This window comes from Prenolepis imparis, unplaced genomic scaffold (assembly GCF_030444845.1).
Source record: "Prenolepis imparis isolate NDT839.2.m4 unplaced genomic scaffold, iyPreImpa1.0 SCAF_2, whole genome shotgun sequence".
NCBI lineage: Eukaryota > Metazoa > Arthropoda > Insecta > Hymenoptera > Formicidae > Prenolepis > Prenolepis imparis.
The window spans coordinates 24,038,137-24,054,212 of record NW_028141160.1 but is presented as its reverse complement, the minus strand read 5'-3'; the positions used below and the strand labels follow the sequence as shown (position 1 = coordinate 24,054,212).

Below are 16,076 nucleotides of genomic sequence, written 5' to 3'. Positions count from 1 at the left end.
CCTACTGTATGTAAGTATACTGTGATATTACTGAGAGGGCGCTAGTACACAGCGCTCTTTTTCCAGTCACACTAACTCCCGTAAGACCATCAGTCTTTAATAGTACCTCGTCAGTGCTTATAGGGAAATTTAGAAAGGACTTTTATAGCGTTTTCGTTTTCGATTCGAGAGCGATCATTGACCAATCACAGCCATTGTTCTGAAGAATAAATGGCTGTGATTGGTCAATCACGTCACTAATCAATCTCGGATCGATCAAACCTGCTTTATTCGAAAACCCTAGAAAGATTTGGGAAATTTCATTTTAGACAGTGTCTGACAGTGTCTATATTCATATCATTCATATACTATATAACCGTGTTCCATATAAATACTTCTGGTAAGCTCTTTTCCAATTACAAATATATTTATTATGTTTGCTTTTTCCTTTAACATATTATATATATATATAGCAAATATTACTATCTTTTACAAATTGTTTCGATGCGTAAAATATCGATATTTTAAAAAATATAACTGTTTAAAAAAACTTTAAAAACTCTAAAACATTTACAAATGGCGATATAGTATATATATTTGTTATTCAAACAATATATATGCTATTGTGAAAATAAATATCAAAATAATAAAAGTATTCTATTATATATTTTGTAAGTAATTTAAAAGTATATATATAACAATTATTAAAAGATAAATGCATTGTATATAACTATAAAAATGGATAAATATATTATTTAAATTTGGATGCATTAATTGATAATAATTATTATATATTTCAATTATTTTCTTAACGTATAATAAATTATACAATTTTTTAATTAGTTTACAAATTACGTTCGCAAGCATTTTTATCGATCTACATATATGATGATATATATATATATATATTTTATTTATTCATTTGTTTAAAATTATTAGATATGTAACTGTGCCATGCTAACTTTCATTTTTACGAAGGTCATCGTTCTCTTCCACTCCCACCGTCCCACCAGCTCTGTCACAAGAAATAAGAAAGTATACAAGCCGTTACTTCAGCCAGCTAGTCGGCTGTCTTGTCGTCCGATCAACAACGTACAATTTCTACAATTTTTCCGGTTTTATCCATATTAACGAAGTTAGTACGAATTTTGAAAGAAAAAAGAAGAATATTGCTCGATGTTCTTCAACAGTGATGCAGTGGCTCTTATTGTTGCTTTGCTACGGTAAGTGTGGAAGCGCACTTTCCGTTTACATTTTACGAAACAACAATTCGATATCTGAACATTATACTAATGAGCGAGAAAAATTAAGCCATACAAATATCATCTTTTCTTTTATATTCAAAAATAATGACGTGTCATTTAATTAATTGTAAAAGTCTTTTTTATAACATGCGATTTATTATAAATAAACGCGGCAAATAGCAAAGTGTTTTATACATTATATAAAAGAGAAAGCGTAATTTTCTCGAAAATTCTATAAATTTTACATTAAAATTCTTTGCTTTATACGAGGCGCGTTTTTTATATAAGATATCCGATTGAACATAAAATAATAAAACAAGTAAAAAAAGCTATAGTAAAGTATAAGTAAAAAAAAATGTAAGAGAAAAAACTTTTATTACTAGAGTACAACACTTTTGTATGTACTTAATTTTTTTACGCAAGTCAATTTTTTTTCTAAAGAACTTTTAATACTGAAAAATAAGCTTGTTTATAGCCTTATTTGCATAAAAATCCGCCGGAGAATTCCGACAATTTTGGTACTATACCGCTTTCAAGTCCTTGATTATCAAAAAGTGCTTAGAAAAAATCGTCCTATTGCCTGTACTTTTGTATTGTGCAATAGGCCTAATTAATGCTTAATATATTTATTCGTATTTCTAATAATTTTTCTATTGTGCGCAAGGCTTTACTGGAGAAGATTAAATTAGATTCGAAAATTATTTTTTTCAGCGACTATCGCGAGTTCGCTTAGACTCGCTGCGTATATATCTTCCGGTGGCCTTCACGGAGAAATTCGTTTCGAAAGAGCCACAGAATCCTCGGTAAGGATACGATATTCCTTAAAAGCGACCTTGCAATATCCGGATCAGCAATGGCTGTGGTCGGTCACTCAGTTTCCGGTCGATTACACGATCATCAATGGCAGATGTGACAAACGACATATAGGCGAAAGGTATTGTATACGTGTATTTTATAGAGTTCTCTTTATACATAAAATTTATATAATAAACATTTTATAACTTGCCAAGAGAAAGATAAAAATTTATAAAATGTTTCGAGAATTATAAGTTTAAATAATATATATGTATACAATATTTAATATAATATAAATAATATTTATTTATCATTAATTATTAAGTTGATTTAATATTTATTTAAAATATGTAAATATATATTTTATTTTTCTGTACTATTACTGTTTTGTTTCACTTTACATGCAGTATCATCGATTTAACAGAAGAAGTCGGACCTCTCGAATTGCCAATAAATCAAACAGGTTCGATAGAAGTCGCGAATTTGTCTTTAACTGGAGTAGCGGGTTTATGGGGAAAGGGTTTGGTGCTGAAAGATAATTACTCGCCGAGAATAATATGTGCTTCGATCACGGTAATTAAAATTTAAAATATAAAAAGCTGTAATCTATTTAGGAATGAAAGAATGAAAAGAAAACATTCGTGCTGCAAGTAAAGATAAAAGATAATTACCAAACTAATTGTAAATTACAGATACAATTGCTCTAATCAATTCGTTATAATAAATTAATATCAATCCTTCGAATTACAATAATATAATTAGTAACGAGCTAATCATGAGATATATTTGACTATGATTATTATTTTTTATAATCATGATGATTTATGATGCAATATCATTTCAGTAATTGTTTTATATATTTTTTTTGCTTTTCTCTTTTAGGTTCTTGAAAAGAATACTGAAAAATTTGCTCAAGCACGTTTTTATGGTCCAGTGGCTGGAACAGTTTTGTTTCGATGGTTGGGTGGTCAGGTAGGCGATAACGAGCCTACCGATACGATTATCCATACAAATTTGCATCATATCCATAAACATAAATTTCAGTCACTCAATTACACCGAACATTATTGGAAGATATATGTTACGGATATCTTTGAAGCTGGCAAAGGTCAGTATTGGCGCGCGCGCGCGCGCGTGTATAATTTTAAAATATACTAATTTAAATATTAATAATTTTTAAATGCCATTTTAATAATACACGTATCATGATATCGTTATATTTGAAATGCTTGCGTACATTTTTTTTACAGATAAAGACAACTGTAATATACTTCAAAACGTATTTGACCCTAATACATCTGGCGTTGGAAAATCTATCGGTGATGTCGATGTACGTTTAGGCAAAATAAAAGTTGCCATCAATACACAGGAACAGTATAAAACATTCTACAGAGATCCGGAATTGTCTTTACTACCAGCGGATCTGCTTGGACCACATCGTCATTTATATCTAGTCATTTTTCATCCTGTGCATGAGGATTCGTTCTTAGCCTGTGCCAAAATTAATCATCGTAAGCCAATACACACAAAGTAAGAGTCGCATTTCAATCTTATCATGCTCCTATAATATTAAACAGAGAAAGAATATTTAATTTGATATGATTGAAATAATTAACGTTATAATTTCGCATAAATGACGTATAATAATTTCTCTCTCTCTCTCTCTCTCTCTCTCTCTCTCTAAAAATTTATTTAATATATATAATTAATAAAAAGTTGTAAAATATAGTCCCTAAAAGAATTTAAAAATTCCTTAAAATTATTTGTGTAAAAAAATTTTTAGGGCTGTAATCAATTCACATGGAATCAAAGGAGAAGTTATAGCGATTCAAGAAACGCCGTTCGATCCAACATGGATCAATATCTCTTTAACAACTATAAATGGTCTGGAAACCAGATTACGATATGCCACTAAATTGGCGTCTTATAGAATTCATGAGTTGCCTCCGGAACCGGCGAAAAGTGTGGGAATTATTACTGTCGATCCATGTTTAACTACTAAAAACCTGTTCAATCCTTTGAATATCGTTGAGAAGACTACTCCACCAGCAGGTAATAATAATTATCACAGTACAATTATATAGTACAATTAATTAACCCCCCCCTCCCAAAGAAAATTAAATCAACGCTGAAATTTGAAGCAATAAAACGTGTAAATATTATTCTGATTTTCTCGTAATTGAACGGAATAGGTTTCGGTACTCAGGATCAATATGCTGTCGGTGATCTCTCTGGAAAACTTCAGGGTCGTAAGGAAGGATCTTATCACAATGACATTCTGCCTGGAAGCGCTAAACTTAATGGAATTTATTGGGACACATATTTACCACTTTCTGGGATCTACAGTATTGTTCACAGATCTTTAGTTCTTTACAAGTAACTGTTCATTTAAATAAACATAAATATTGAAAATTTAAATATTTATTACACAAGAATTCTTTCATATTAATGTTAAAAAAAATATATTTTGTTATCAGATATAATGAAACCGATAATAAAGGCATTATTCCATGGGTATGTGGCACGTTCGCTCTTTACACACCACATACCGATTGGCAAATGTCGATGTACACAGCGGAAGCAGTATTCAGGTATCCCATTGTCGGACGGATACTCTTCCGACAACCCAGAGATGATCCCGAAATGGATACTACTATAATAATAGAACATCTCGTTCATGCAGACGGCAATGCAATAAATAATACTGCGGGCCATAGGTAGAGAAATTTTATGTATATTTTAGAATTATAAAAATATATATAACTCTATAATCATGGATGTATAATCAACTGACATTTATCAGATGGATGGTGCATGACAATCCAGCGGGGAAAGATTTTTACAATTGGACAGGTCGATGTCTGAGCGCTGGATCGCCTTATAATCCACACAAGGTATAATAATTAAACTAAATTTTTTAAAAACAAATTTATAAAATAAATTGATAAAACATTCTCTTCTGTTCTCCTCTGTGAAATTACTTCTTATGTTTTAGAAGAGCCAACGCACAGAAAAATTATGTAGAATAATTTTCCGAAAAGTTACAGTTATATGAAAAATATAACGTTTTGAAATATAGCAAATTTAACAATTTTCTATTTTGTGCTTTTCTTTGGCGCATCCTTGACACTCATTGAATATATAATTTGTATATTTATTAAGAACTATACATGATATTTCAGGTGGAGTGGAAGCCAGATAGCTCTTGTTTCACTGAAGAAGTCTCCTTGTGTCGCTTGGGTGATTTAACGAGACACGGGACACTCGAAATCGCCGGTAGAAAGGCCAATGCTTTAGAACTAACTCGAAAACTCTTCACCGACACGATGCTACCTTTATCAGGATCCCACGCATTGTTTGGCAAGAGTTTAGTCATCTATGATGATCATGGTCCAGTCGCGAGAGGAGATCGATTGGCTTGTTCCATGTAAATGCATAATAAATGTACATCAAATGTGCAATATGAATCTTTCATTCATAATAACTGTACAATTACATTTTAGTATTGGCGGGGTTTATCGGCGTAAAGCGGTCGTCAGAGATTGGTTTGGTAATGGCGAACAGATATCTTTAAGGGGAAAATTAGAGTTATTGCAGCAGACCGAATACGATATCACGAGTGTAGAAGTATCTCTCGAAGGTCTCGATGGAAAGATGAGTGGATATCACATACACATGGTAATATATTAATTTATATATGTATAAAGATTTGTAACATCGCGCATTTTATATGTCAAATTCAAGTACAAGACTATTATAAAAAATAAGGTGTATAAATTTACAGGATATTTTTCATTGTCGAGAAATTTTCTATAATTTTTTTACAGACACCTGTAGAATACGATTTAGAATTTCCATGCGAGGGAACATCGCTCTACGGACACTGGAATCCACTGAACGTCGATACGAGTAATGTATCAACAACGGAGGTAGGTACGTTAGATCAGTACGAGATGGGTGATTTAAGCGGGAAATATGGCACCCTGGACAACAAAAAGAGATATGTAATAACATATAATGATACGATGCTGCCACTGTTTGGCCCGAGAAGTATACTAGGACGTAGCGTGGTGATTCACAAGAGAGAAAAGAATTTAAGGTAAAATCGTGACTGATACCAGGTGTCCCATTTTAAAGGACCCACTCAAATATCTCATTGTCAGAAACACTGCGTTAAATCGAAAAATGTTTCCTACAAAAGTTGTAGGAAACATTTTTCGATTTAACGCAGTATTTCTGACAATGAGATATTTGTGGGGAAGGTTAACCTTAAGTGAAGGTGAGAATGAATTTTGAAGAAAATAAAAAAATGCTTCAGATAAAAGTTGTTCAAATTAATTAGTAGAAAAAGATGTTATAATAAAAAATATGGGTTTCCATTTAAAAAATTTATTCTCACCTTTACTTGACCTTGGAGACGCCGCCCAAGGTCATATGAATATTACTATGTTATGTCCCCCTCGAAACCCTACAACTTTTGTAGGAAACATTTTTTGATTTAACGCAGTGTTTCTGAGATATTTGAGTGGGTCCTTTAAAATGGGACATCCGGTATATGTGTTTTTTTTACTCTGTTTTTTTCTCATCTCTCGTCTTTGTATTTAGATGGGCATGTTCCACCATAGAGAGAGGATATTCTCCAACCGATGCCAGTGAATTACGTGCTATCGCGTCGTTTCATCATCCGCAAGGCTTTGTATACGGTTACATAAAAATGGTAATTTTTCTTATAAACTTAAAAATTTTATGAAAAAATGTACATTAGTTGGAAATATTAATTGACGTTACAGACGCAACTTGTGTATAAAGATGGTAGCGAAAGTGAAACGGTGATCGAAGTGAATTTACGACATCCCGGAAAGCACGATCGCAATATTGTAAGAAAATAAAAATCCGAGATTTATTATTATATATATTTATCGAACATATATGCTAATCGTGTGTTTAATCTTAGACTAGAAATCACAATTGGGCGATATACGTAAATCCTGTGGGTGTAGATGCTGCGGTGAAGGTGAAGGATACTCGATGCGTGGCAGGTGGATACATATGGAATCCCTATTTCACGCAATTAGCCGATCCACTGAATGTAAATATTGCCGATTTTTTAAAGAGTATATTCTTTAATTTTATTAAAATATATTTTTATTATATATATATATATATATATATATAATATATATATAAATATAAATCGGAATAAAATGTATATTGTTTACTAAAATGATTATTCTATCAAATAATCTCTTTCTAGGATGATCTTTATAGACAGGAATGCGGTCCAGATCTACCGCTTAGGTGTTATGTCGGTGATATTTCGTCTCGTCTAGGACCCATTAACATTGGAGAAAAACGACAAGTATTTACAGATCAAAATTTTCCTCTCGGTGGCCCGGTATCCGCGATAGGCAGATCTATTGTTATTTTCGACAAGGATTTTGCCAGCAATAGATTTGCCTGTGCAAATATTGAACCGGATAACGATATCGTAAAATACGCGAATATTAGGAAACCACCACGATTTGTAGTGTAAGTTTTATCTATTTACAAAAAAATATAATTAAACCTATTAAAATATAAGCGAATAAGCATAATTAAATTTGAAATTTTTTATTATCGGATTTAGAAAATAAATACATTTATTAATTTAATTTATCTCACTTTCTCTTTCTCGTTTTTGTAGAGCGCAATTTCTGGAAGATGTGAGAAAAGTGATGGGAATTCCGGAGTGGATGTTATCTATCGACAGTAGAAGGACCAAAATATTACATAACGGCGCGTGCATTCAATTTCTCCTGCATTTTAAAGGTAAAGATTTATCAAGTCACATTTAGCTCAAGTATCCTATAACATTTGATTAATTATATTTATGATTTTCATTATTTTTCAGGTCCAATTGCCAATAAGCTGGAGAAAGACTTTAGCAAGCTTATATCCACCGGTAAACTCGAAGCTCCCAGTTTAGATATTCCTGGATACATACCGTCAAAGAGGAAAAGCACACTAGGACATCGGCAATGTGGCGTACGCGACCCAAACGATAAAAGTAAATATTCAACTTTTTTACATGAATAGCTTATTAGAAAATTTAAATAATAATTCTCTAATAAAAATAATATTTATTACAGACATCAACATTTATAGCATCTATTATAGCGCGTCCGTCTCGTTACTGCCGAAAATATTTGTGATATTAATATCCTTAATGATGATAAATATAGAATAGGGTATAATAACTTTATATAAAGCATATAGAAATAAAAAATAAGATATCATATAATAATAATAATAATAGTTATAGATACAACATATATATCTATATACATATATATATATATAATATATATACATATATATATATATATACATATATATATATATATATAAATCTATAATTTATATATATAGATATAATATAGAACTGTCGTTACTAAAATCTAATCAATATTAAGCTATCATTTTATAAAATATATATAATGAAATCTATATAATCTATATTATAGATATTGTTATATATATTACGTGATATATTTGAGCGTATAGGTATTGTATTTCGCACTACAGAGTGTCGAATACAAATAATCTCAATGACTGTCGCGATATTTATAGAGTGTACTAACAAAGCTCCCTTTGCCTTCTTAAAATAATTTTGAAGTTGATAGTTTTAAAATTAAGATAGAAAAGTTTAATATCAAGCTAATTAATATCTCAATCTCCTCTTCAAAAAAAGGAAGCTCGTGATATATTGTGCATACGTATTATATGCAGGAACACATGTGTGTGCATTCTTGAATATGTCGGACAGTTATTTTTGGTATCCACGTGCTTCGGATATCGTGCTACAAACTATAAAAGCTCGGTCAGCAATTACATATGTTATATTTTAAGTACGATTGATAGGTACTATATTTTCTAAATTACTGTATGGCACACAAATTATCATTATAATAAACTAAATTAGAGTCAGAGAAACGCTGACTTATTTATTGATATATATTTGCAACAAAATATTTTGAAGAAAATCATATTATTTTTTTTAAATAACATATATCTTATTTCTCTTTATTAATTTAAATAAAATTAAAATGGTAAATTTTTAATAATATTTACAATTAAAAGAAAGAGAAAAAGAGGAAGAGATAGAGATTAAGATGAGAACAGCACAATTCTCCATCTCTTATTTTTTGATTTGCACATTTATGTTGTAAAGAAAAGATGACTAATGCTCGTATTCCGAATGTAATCTGTTTCCGGAGAACGAGCGTCCGATTAACTCACGACAGGATTAACTCGGACAGGAAATCGGAAATCTCAGTGAGAGAAGACATCATCGTGGTCTCTCGACGGAGAGACGGTGCACCGTCGTCGTCATCTGAATTCTACAACTCCCCGGCAAACTGTTTTAGTCGAAACGTCGAAAGGGTCGCTATTTTGAGGCGACTCGAACTAAATATGGTCAGATAGGCGTTGTACCCGGGTACCCGGGGCACCCCTGCTCGGACAACCTCCGCTCTGCCTGGTGGGGGAGATCCACAAAAGTTACTTAGACAAGTTCAGCTCTATGATTCGGACAGTTGGTTCGTCGTAACCATCTCGTATCATCCACCTCTTAGAAATCGAGAGTAGACATTATGGTAAGTAATGAACGTCGAGAAATCTTTTCGCGATTGTGTTCAAGGATTTGCGCGAAAAATCCACCGTAGTAGATATCTACGGGGGAAAACGCGAAGAAATCGAGTCTATATCATGTCTATATGTGATGCGAAATGTTACTATACCGCGAGACAGGAACATTGCCAAATTGCGAATACGATGGGTGGATTTCACGAAGATGGATTACGCGGAGTGCATCGAGATATAAAAGCCAAGTGTGACCATGAATTGATGATGAGGATGTTATGTTATTAAAATATCGCAGATTTATTGTGATGATGAAGAATGGATGCGGCAGTGATTTTTGTCAGATTTCTTTTTTTTTTTACCGTATAAACCATTCAAGATATCTCGATTGTTGTAGGTTCCATCATTTGTGATTACTACAAATAAATTTAAAATCATAAAATGTCGCTAAAACTTTAAAATATTATGCATTAACAAAATGTTTTATTTTCACCAATAATATTAATAAACAATCAATTATTGAACAATCTTATTTTAATAAATTTGGACAGAACGCTATTAAATACAGAAAATTAAAAAATAAAGATTTTAATATGACATATCCCAACTATTGTAAAGTAGTAAAAAATGATCAAACTTCTCGATCTACTTCAGTTTTGAAGAAGCTCTTTTATATATAATAGTATAATGATAATATAATTAGATAAAAATAAAAATTAATATTTCTGTAATATGTTACAATGTTTAATTTATTGTAAGCGAAGTAATAAGTAAAAATTTTTTATTTTATATGTAAAATATTTGTTTGACCGGCCAAATACTGTCCGACTTGACGCGACATTTACTTCCACGATTATAATGGTAAAAATATATAATAATTACGTAACAATGGTAATTCGAGAGGCAGTGCGGTAACTGGATGATCGCTCTATATACGTCCTGGCAGCTTTTCCGCACGACTCGGGGAACGATTCTATTTTTAGCCCCGACTGGCATCGCCTCGCAAAATTTCTTATCCGATAATTGACTTTCCGATTTCATTTCTCTTTATCTGATTTATATTAAAATTAATCAGCATAATTATATATTGACAAAATAATTTTTAATTTAATTTATTTCTCGAATATGTGTGTTTAATGTAAAAAACATTCACTGTTTATCTATACTCAATAAAGCTGTCGTGAAAATGTCTGCACAAAATTTAGAGAAAGAAAACAATAAGGAGCAACGCTCATAATAATGATATATTACAGAATATTATTTATGTTAATTGCATCTTTTTCATTTACTTTTTTCAATCTATTAATTTCTAAATATTCAATATAAAGTCGATTAATTCTCAAATTATAAAAAAATAATCTTTTCGCAAAAAGATACTTTTAAAGATATTTTTAAAGAAGATGTATGTATATGTATCATAGTGGCCTTTTTTCACATACTTTATGAAAAATGGGATTATTTTATATATTTTTCTTAGAATAGATGATTATCTCTGATTACACACAATATTTTTTAACAATTGTGGAATTTAAAGGCGACAGTTTTATAAAATTTTATACATCTTATAGGCGGATAAAGAAAAGAAGAAGAAGACCAAGAAGAAGGAGGAGGCGGCGGCTCCCGCACCCGAACCCGAGCCTGCACCGGTGGAAGAGAAGGCGCCAACCCCTACGGGAACACCGAAGGAATCCGGCTCTGCTAGAGCGAGCAGCCGCGGTAGTCGCAAGGCTAAGCGCAGCGGCTCCAGCGTCTTCTCCATGTTCTCTCAGAAACAAGTGGCCGAGTTTAAGGAGGTACGAAAGAGGATCAGTTCTCTTACGTAGTAGATGATTTTTATATTATTAAAATTCACCCCAAATTCAATTTTATCAAGGCGACTTCACTCCGATATTTTTCTCTACACTTCTTTAGAAGGGTTTATTATAAAAGTAAAATCTCAAATGGAGATTTATTAAAATTATTTGACATCGTACCAAGGAAAAAATTTGTGTCTTGTGCGCACAATTAATCAGTTTCAATGAAAATTAATCTTATGTTATTTTAATTTTAATACTAAATTCCATATATAATTATATTGCAATTCATACACGAAACAGTTGATTAGAGATGAAGAAATGTAAAAGCTTGTAAACGCTGTGAGAGAATAAAAACATTAATGCGATCGCGATGTTCCTAGGCATTCCAGCTAATGGACGCGGATAAGGATGGTATCATCGGCAAGAACGATCTTCGTGCAGCCTTCGACTCTGTTGGCCGACTCGCGAACGATAAAGAGCTCGAGGAGATGCTCAACGAAGCTCCCGCGCCCATCAACTTTACTCAATTGTTGAACTTGTTCGCTGTCCGTATGGCAGGATCAGGAGGTGGGTATCGGATCCATATCGAATATCTTGAGAATTTGGAATGATTCAAACAAGTGAACAAGTGAATAATTTCTCGCTCTGCCAGGTACCGATGATGATGATGTGGTAATCAACGCCTTCAAGACGTTCGACGATAACGGCAAAATCGATGGTGAAAGGTAATAAAACTATAATTATTCTTTTCGTAGATATTTTGCAACGTTCTTAGTGCCTATGATGTTTTATTGTGAACGGTCTAAGCCTGACATAACATGCTGATATCGATAACTGAAGCGCTATATATTTATAACTTTTAACGATTAAAGTTTTGGTATTAATTATTATATATATTATATATAGTTTGATGTGTATATATTCTAGCATTTGTATATATTCTAGCATTTGTATATATTCTAGCATTTGTATATTTCAATTTTAAACATTAATTACAAAACGTCTCTCTGTTCGACGAGTCTCGAAAAATGCCTTGGTTCTCAAATCTGAAATAGAATTGACTTTTAAAATCTGCATTTTAATACTTGTTAAAGTATATATTATGTGTATATAAAGTACACGATATGATATATATATATCATAAAATAAAATATAATTTTTTTAATTTGTCATACAGGTTAAGGCATGCTTTATTAACGTGGGGCGAGAAATTCACGCCCAAAGAGGTGGATGACGCGTTCGATCAGATGTACATCGACGACAAAGGTTTCATTGATACCGCGAGTTTAATCGCCATGTTAACCGGCACAGGCGACGAAGAGGAAGAATAAGATCGACCGGAGTTATGTCGTCGAGATGAAAACGTTCCTCGATTTATGAAGCCTCGTATTAACGTCAGATTCGCACAATTCTTCTTAAAAGGGAGCAGATATTTTATATTTGAAATCCCTTCATCTCTCTTTCTCTTTCTTTTTTGGTATTTAATTTAATTTATGAAAAAAGTATGACGAGGACGAAACAATTACCGAATTGTTCGGTCTAAACGGACCAAAGAGTATCTTTTTCTTTCTCTTTCAGTATCTCTCTTTAAATCACTTCGCCCTGCATTCTTTTCTTTTCGTCTCTCTTTCTATTTTTTCTCGCTCTCTCTAGCATTTATTTTCTTCTCTATCTCTTTTTGATTCCGCTTCTCTCTCTCTTTCTCTCTCTGTCTGATTATTTGTCTATATCTCTCTCTGACTATCTCTTTCTCGTCTTTTTTTTCTTTCTATTCTTCTTTCAATCTCTTCTTTTCTTTCTCTCTTTGCCTCTCTCTTTATCTTTCCCTCCTTGGTCTGATGAATGCTGTTAATTCTGAAGGAAACAACAAATCTGAGAAATGCAGTCAATTTTGACACATCTCTTCTGGGTACGTGTAAAGCTGTAAAGCATGTCTGTCGATAAACGAAGCTTCATCATGCCATTTAATCGTTCATATAATAAAAAATAAATATATAAATAAAAGTTCTACGAAGCTCTCTCTAATTTCGATCTGCTATTCTGTCGACAGAATTGGCTTGGAGAGACTCTCAGAGACAATTCGTAAGACAATAAATCTGTTGATTCACTTAAATATAGAAATACATTGTCATATAATCGCTGCTCCCCATTTTTTTAAATAACTATATCTGAGATGTTACATATGTCTACACATGAAATATGATATCGAAAAAATACATTGAATGTATTATTTATGTAACACACGGTATATATATAATAAAGGAATCATTGGTGGCGAGAAAATATTTATAATTTTGAACAAATATAATATATATATATACAATATACATATATACTAATTGTACAAAACTTGAACAAAGAAGATTTATTTTTTATTCTGCACAAATTAACGCTCGTCTATATATTTTCCTTCTTATTACTCGTTTACAAATTTGTTAATAAATATTTGAGATTTATGCAAAAATATATATTCGCAAATATATATATCGCCAACTCGCAATCTTCTACGGCTCTCCCAGAATTACCTGAAAATCCAATGCACTCTGCGCTTCTTTGTTTATGTTGAGCGCCCATAAACTGCATTCCACTGTCACCAATCTGAATGCTATAACAAATAAAACGTGTATCAATAAAGAAAAATAATGTATGCAATATTTGTTATTCATAAGTAGATATCGTAATTATATGCAGACTCTTACGTGTAATATTTTTAAATCGTAGCGCGACCATCGGGGCCAAATAATTCGGTTGTCCCATAAAAGGGAAATATTGCACGGGAAAGCCAGGACTTGGTAAATATTCAATTTCTCCGACATGCTCTTTATCAACGTTATTCACTCCGTCGCACCATAACCAGATCTGATACTGTGTTTAAGACAAATCCTTGTTACGTGTATAATAATATGCGGCGATTTGTGTGTAGTGTGCGCGAGAGTATCCGAATATATTTGATTGAGCGAGGCATTTATTATCGTTACGCACTTATATATTTTCGCCATAAGTCATAAATTTAAATGTAAATTCTCGCGAATTAAAATAATATAAATTTGAATTAAACCTTGTTCGAAGATCGCACAGCGTTTTGTAAAGCGTTCGGCATGTTTTCAGGTAATGGAGAGGATTTATTGTAATAAATTGGTACCCAATCGAATCTCTGTAACGCGCGTAATTAATTTAATATTTTTATTTAAATTAAATTATTAATATAAAAAATACTTTTATTTAAATTATTAATATAAAAAATACTTTTATTTAAATTATTAATATAAAAAAATATAATGGATGTATATTATATCACGAGCATAACATTTTTTTCTTATAATAATATATATAAATAAATATGCGAAATCTTATTCACTACCTTATTAAACTTGATAAGAATACACGGTTGCAATGGATTCGTATATCCATAAGGAGGCTTTCCACAAACACCAAGGCTTTCGATATCAAAAAAACAAGGCTTCATATCGGATCTGCTCGTTACTATGTCATTGCATTCTACAGCTGTTTTGTAATTTTCCTGACTTTTATTGTACTCTGAAATAAGAACGCTCGTTAAAAATCTTTTCTTTAATTTTTTTATAATAATTCGTGGATCAATTTTAAATTTTTTATCTGTAGTTCGCTAGCTAATTTTTTATCATATTTACAATATTTATTATATATAAATTACGTACACATTATTATACACACATATTTTTCGATTGTTTAAAACATTTGACGCAAAATTTAATAGTTTTTACATAATTACTATTTCTAAATATATTTTGACGCGCTATTTTTTTTATCCCAGCAATAATACCTTGCAAAAAATCGCTCAAAGCCTCAACATATCGTTTTGGTCGCGCGTTTGAGCTCGAATTATTCACCCAAATAATGGGAGATGTCGTAGGCAACAAAATATTCGGTTTAAAACCAATTCCTGCAAAATATAGAGTACAAATATTTTACACAAATTGTTAACAAAAATTGGAAAAAACAGTAGAAATTCATTAATAAAAGGATACCTGGACTACCAGAATCTAATTGACGGAAAAGCGGAAAGCTGCTGCTAAAGTAAGATCTAGGCATCAAGCCGGCATAAAGGAAAAATGGCCTATCCAATTTCGAGGCATAATTAATACTGATCCACATTTGTAACGCGAAGAGAGAGCCTAATATGCTGAAGAAGCATACGTAGAAGAATCCCAGTAATGCTAATTTGCGGGAGAACAATTAGAATTTTATAATCAATAATAATTTATAACGTTGAAAAATGTAATTTAAACAGGAGTTACCCCATTCTTTCCCACTTCTGCCGAGTATTTGTTTCCTGTCTGGATTCCAAACAAATCGCAGGAAATTTTGGAGCGCTCCCAAATCAGGCTCGGGTATTCTACTCCGATAATATTCCTCGTCATGCAAAATAACCATATCGAGAACTTCTTTCTTTCTTTGTATAAAAACAGGTTAATAAAAAATGAAATCTATATCCCTGAATATATCGAGTAACAATAAAGTAGTCGCTGTGGCATTCACAACTATTTAATAAAATTATATATACATTTAATTACAATAATATATGTACTACAATTAGTATATTTTGAAAACATTTAACAATATATAAAAGTTATAACAGATCATAAGTAAAATACAATGGTTA

General features: G+C 31.7%; 3 protein-coding genes across 4 annotated transcripts; 2 read left to right on the top strand and 1 right to left on the bottom strand.

Moving 5' to 3' along the window:
- Nucleotides 1-293: 293 nt before the first annotated feature.
- On the top strand, nucleotides 294-9,653 carry Rsod (superoxide dismutase family protein Rsod). Of its 2 annotated transcripts, none has more exons than XM_083032590.1 (20): nucleotides 294-379; nucleotides 958-1,202; nucleotides 1,935-2,157; nucleotides 2,426-2,591; nucleotides 2,901-3,126; nucleotides 3,269-3,548; nucleotides 3,802-4,070; nucleotides 4,211-4,394; nucleotides 4,496-4,735; nucleotides 4,822-4,912; nucleotides 5,201-5,445; nucleotides 5,522-5,696; nucleotides 5,846-6,117; nucleotides 6,624-6,735; nucleotides 6,809-6,895; nucleotides 6,973-7,107; nucleotides 7,273-7,547; nucleotides 7,702-7,826; nucleotides 7,909-8,064; nucleotides 9,275-9,653. In XM_083032590.1, exons 2-20 carry the CDS (start codon nucleotides 1,172-1,174, stop codon nucleotides 9,289-9,291), a joined length of 3,309 nt encoding a protein of 1,102 aa, XP_082888716.1. In that variant the 5' UTR covers nucleotides 294-379; nucleotides 958-1,171; the 3' UTR covers nucleotides 9,292-9,653. The 2 variants fall into 2 exon arrangements, with proteins under 2 accessions (XP_082888716.1, XP_082888715.1); XM_083032589.1 differs by lacking the exon at nucleotides 9,275-9,653 and adding an exon at nucleotides 8,147-8,310.
- Nucleotides 9,515-14,086, top strand: Mlc2 (myosin regulatory light chain 2). The gene is made up of 5 exons (XM_083032591.1): nucleotides 9,515-9,652; nucleotides 11,207-11,431; nucleotides 11,815-12,001; nucleotides 12,087-12,159; nucleotides 12,612-14,086. Exons 1-5 carry the CDS (start codon nucleotides 9,650-9,652, stop codon nucleotides 12,763-12,765), a joined length of 642 nt encoding a protein of 213 aa, XP_082888717.1. The 5' UTR covers nucleotides 9,515-9,649; the 3' UTR covers nucleotides 12,766-14,086.
- On the bottom strand, nucleotides 13,799-16,042 carry LOC145933107 (sodium/potassium-transporting ATPase subunit beta-1-like). The gene is made up of 7 exons (XM_083032595.1): nucleotides 15,712-16,042; nucleotides 15,442-15,630; nucleotides 15,237-15,356; nucleotides 14,796-14,971; nucleotides 14,493-14,588; nucleotides 14,134-14,299; nucleotides 13,799-14,039 (listed from the first exon to the last, which is right to left on the bottom strand). Exons 1-7 carry the CDS (start codon nucleotides 15,845-15,847, stop codon nucleotides 13,939-13,941), a joined length of 984 nt encoding a protein of 327 aa, XP_082888721.1. The 5' UTR covers nucleotides 15,848-16,042; the 3' UTR covers nucleotides 13,799-13,938.
- Between the last annotated feature and the right edge of the window lie 34 nt (nucleotides 16,043-16,076).

Bases quoted from the DNA above. Each gene is read 5' to 3' on its own strand.
- Rsod (XM_083032589.1), top strand. From the start codon at position 1,172: ATGCAGTGGCTCTTATTGTTGCTTTGCTACG. The intron at 4,395-4,495 runs GTAACTGTTCAT...TTTTGTTATCAG, and splicing joins AGATCTTTAGTTCTTTACAA to ATATAATGAAACCGATAATA. The intron at 5,446-5,521 runs GTAAATGCATAA...ATTACATTTTAG, and splicing joins GATCGATTGGCTTGTTCCAT to TATTGGCGGGGTTTATCGGC.
- Mlc2 (XM_083032591.1), top strand. The intron at 12,002-12,086 runs GTGGGTATCGGA...TCGCTCTGCCAG, and splicing joins CCGTATGGCAGGATCAGGAG to GTACCGATGATGATGATGTG. The intron at 12,160-12,611 runs GTAATAAAACTA...TTTGTCATACAG, and splicing joins GGCAAAATCGATGGTGAAAG to GTTAAGGCATGCTTTATTAA.
- LOC145933107 (XM_083032595.1), bottom strand. From the start codon at position 15,847: ATGGTTATTTTGCATGACGAGGAATATTATCGGAGTAGAATACCCGAG. The intron at 15,357-15,441 runs GTATCCTTTTAT...TATATTTTGCAG, and splicing joins ATTAGATTCTGGTAGTCCAG to GAATTGGTTTTAAACCGAAT. The intron at 14,300-14,492 runs GTTTAATTCAAA...TCTTAAACACAG, and splicing joins CTGTGCGATCTTCGAACAAG to TATCAGATCTGGTTATGGTG.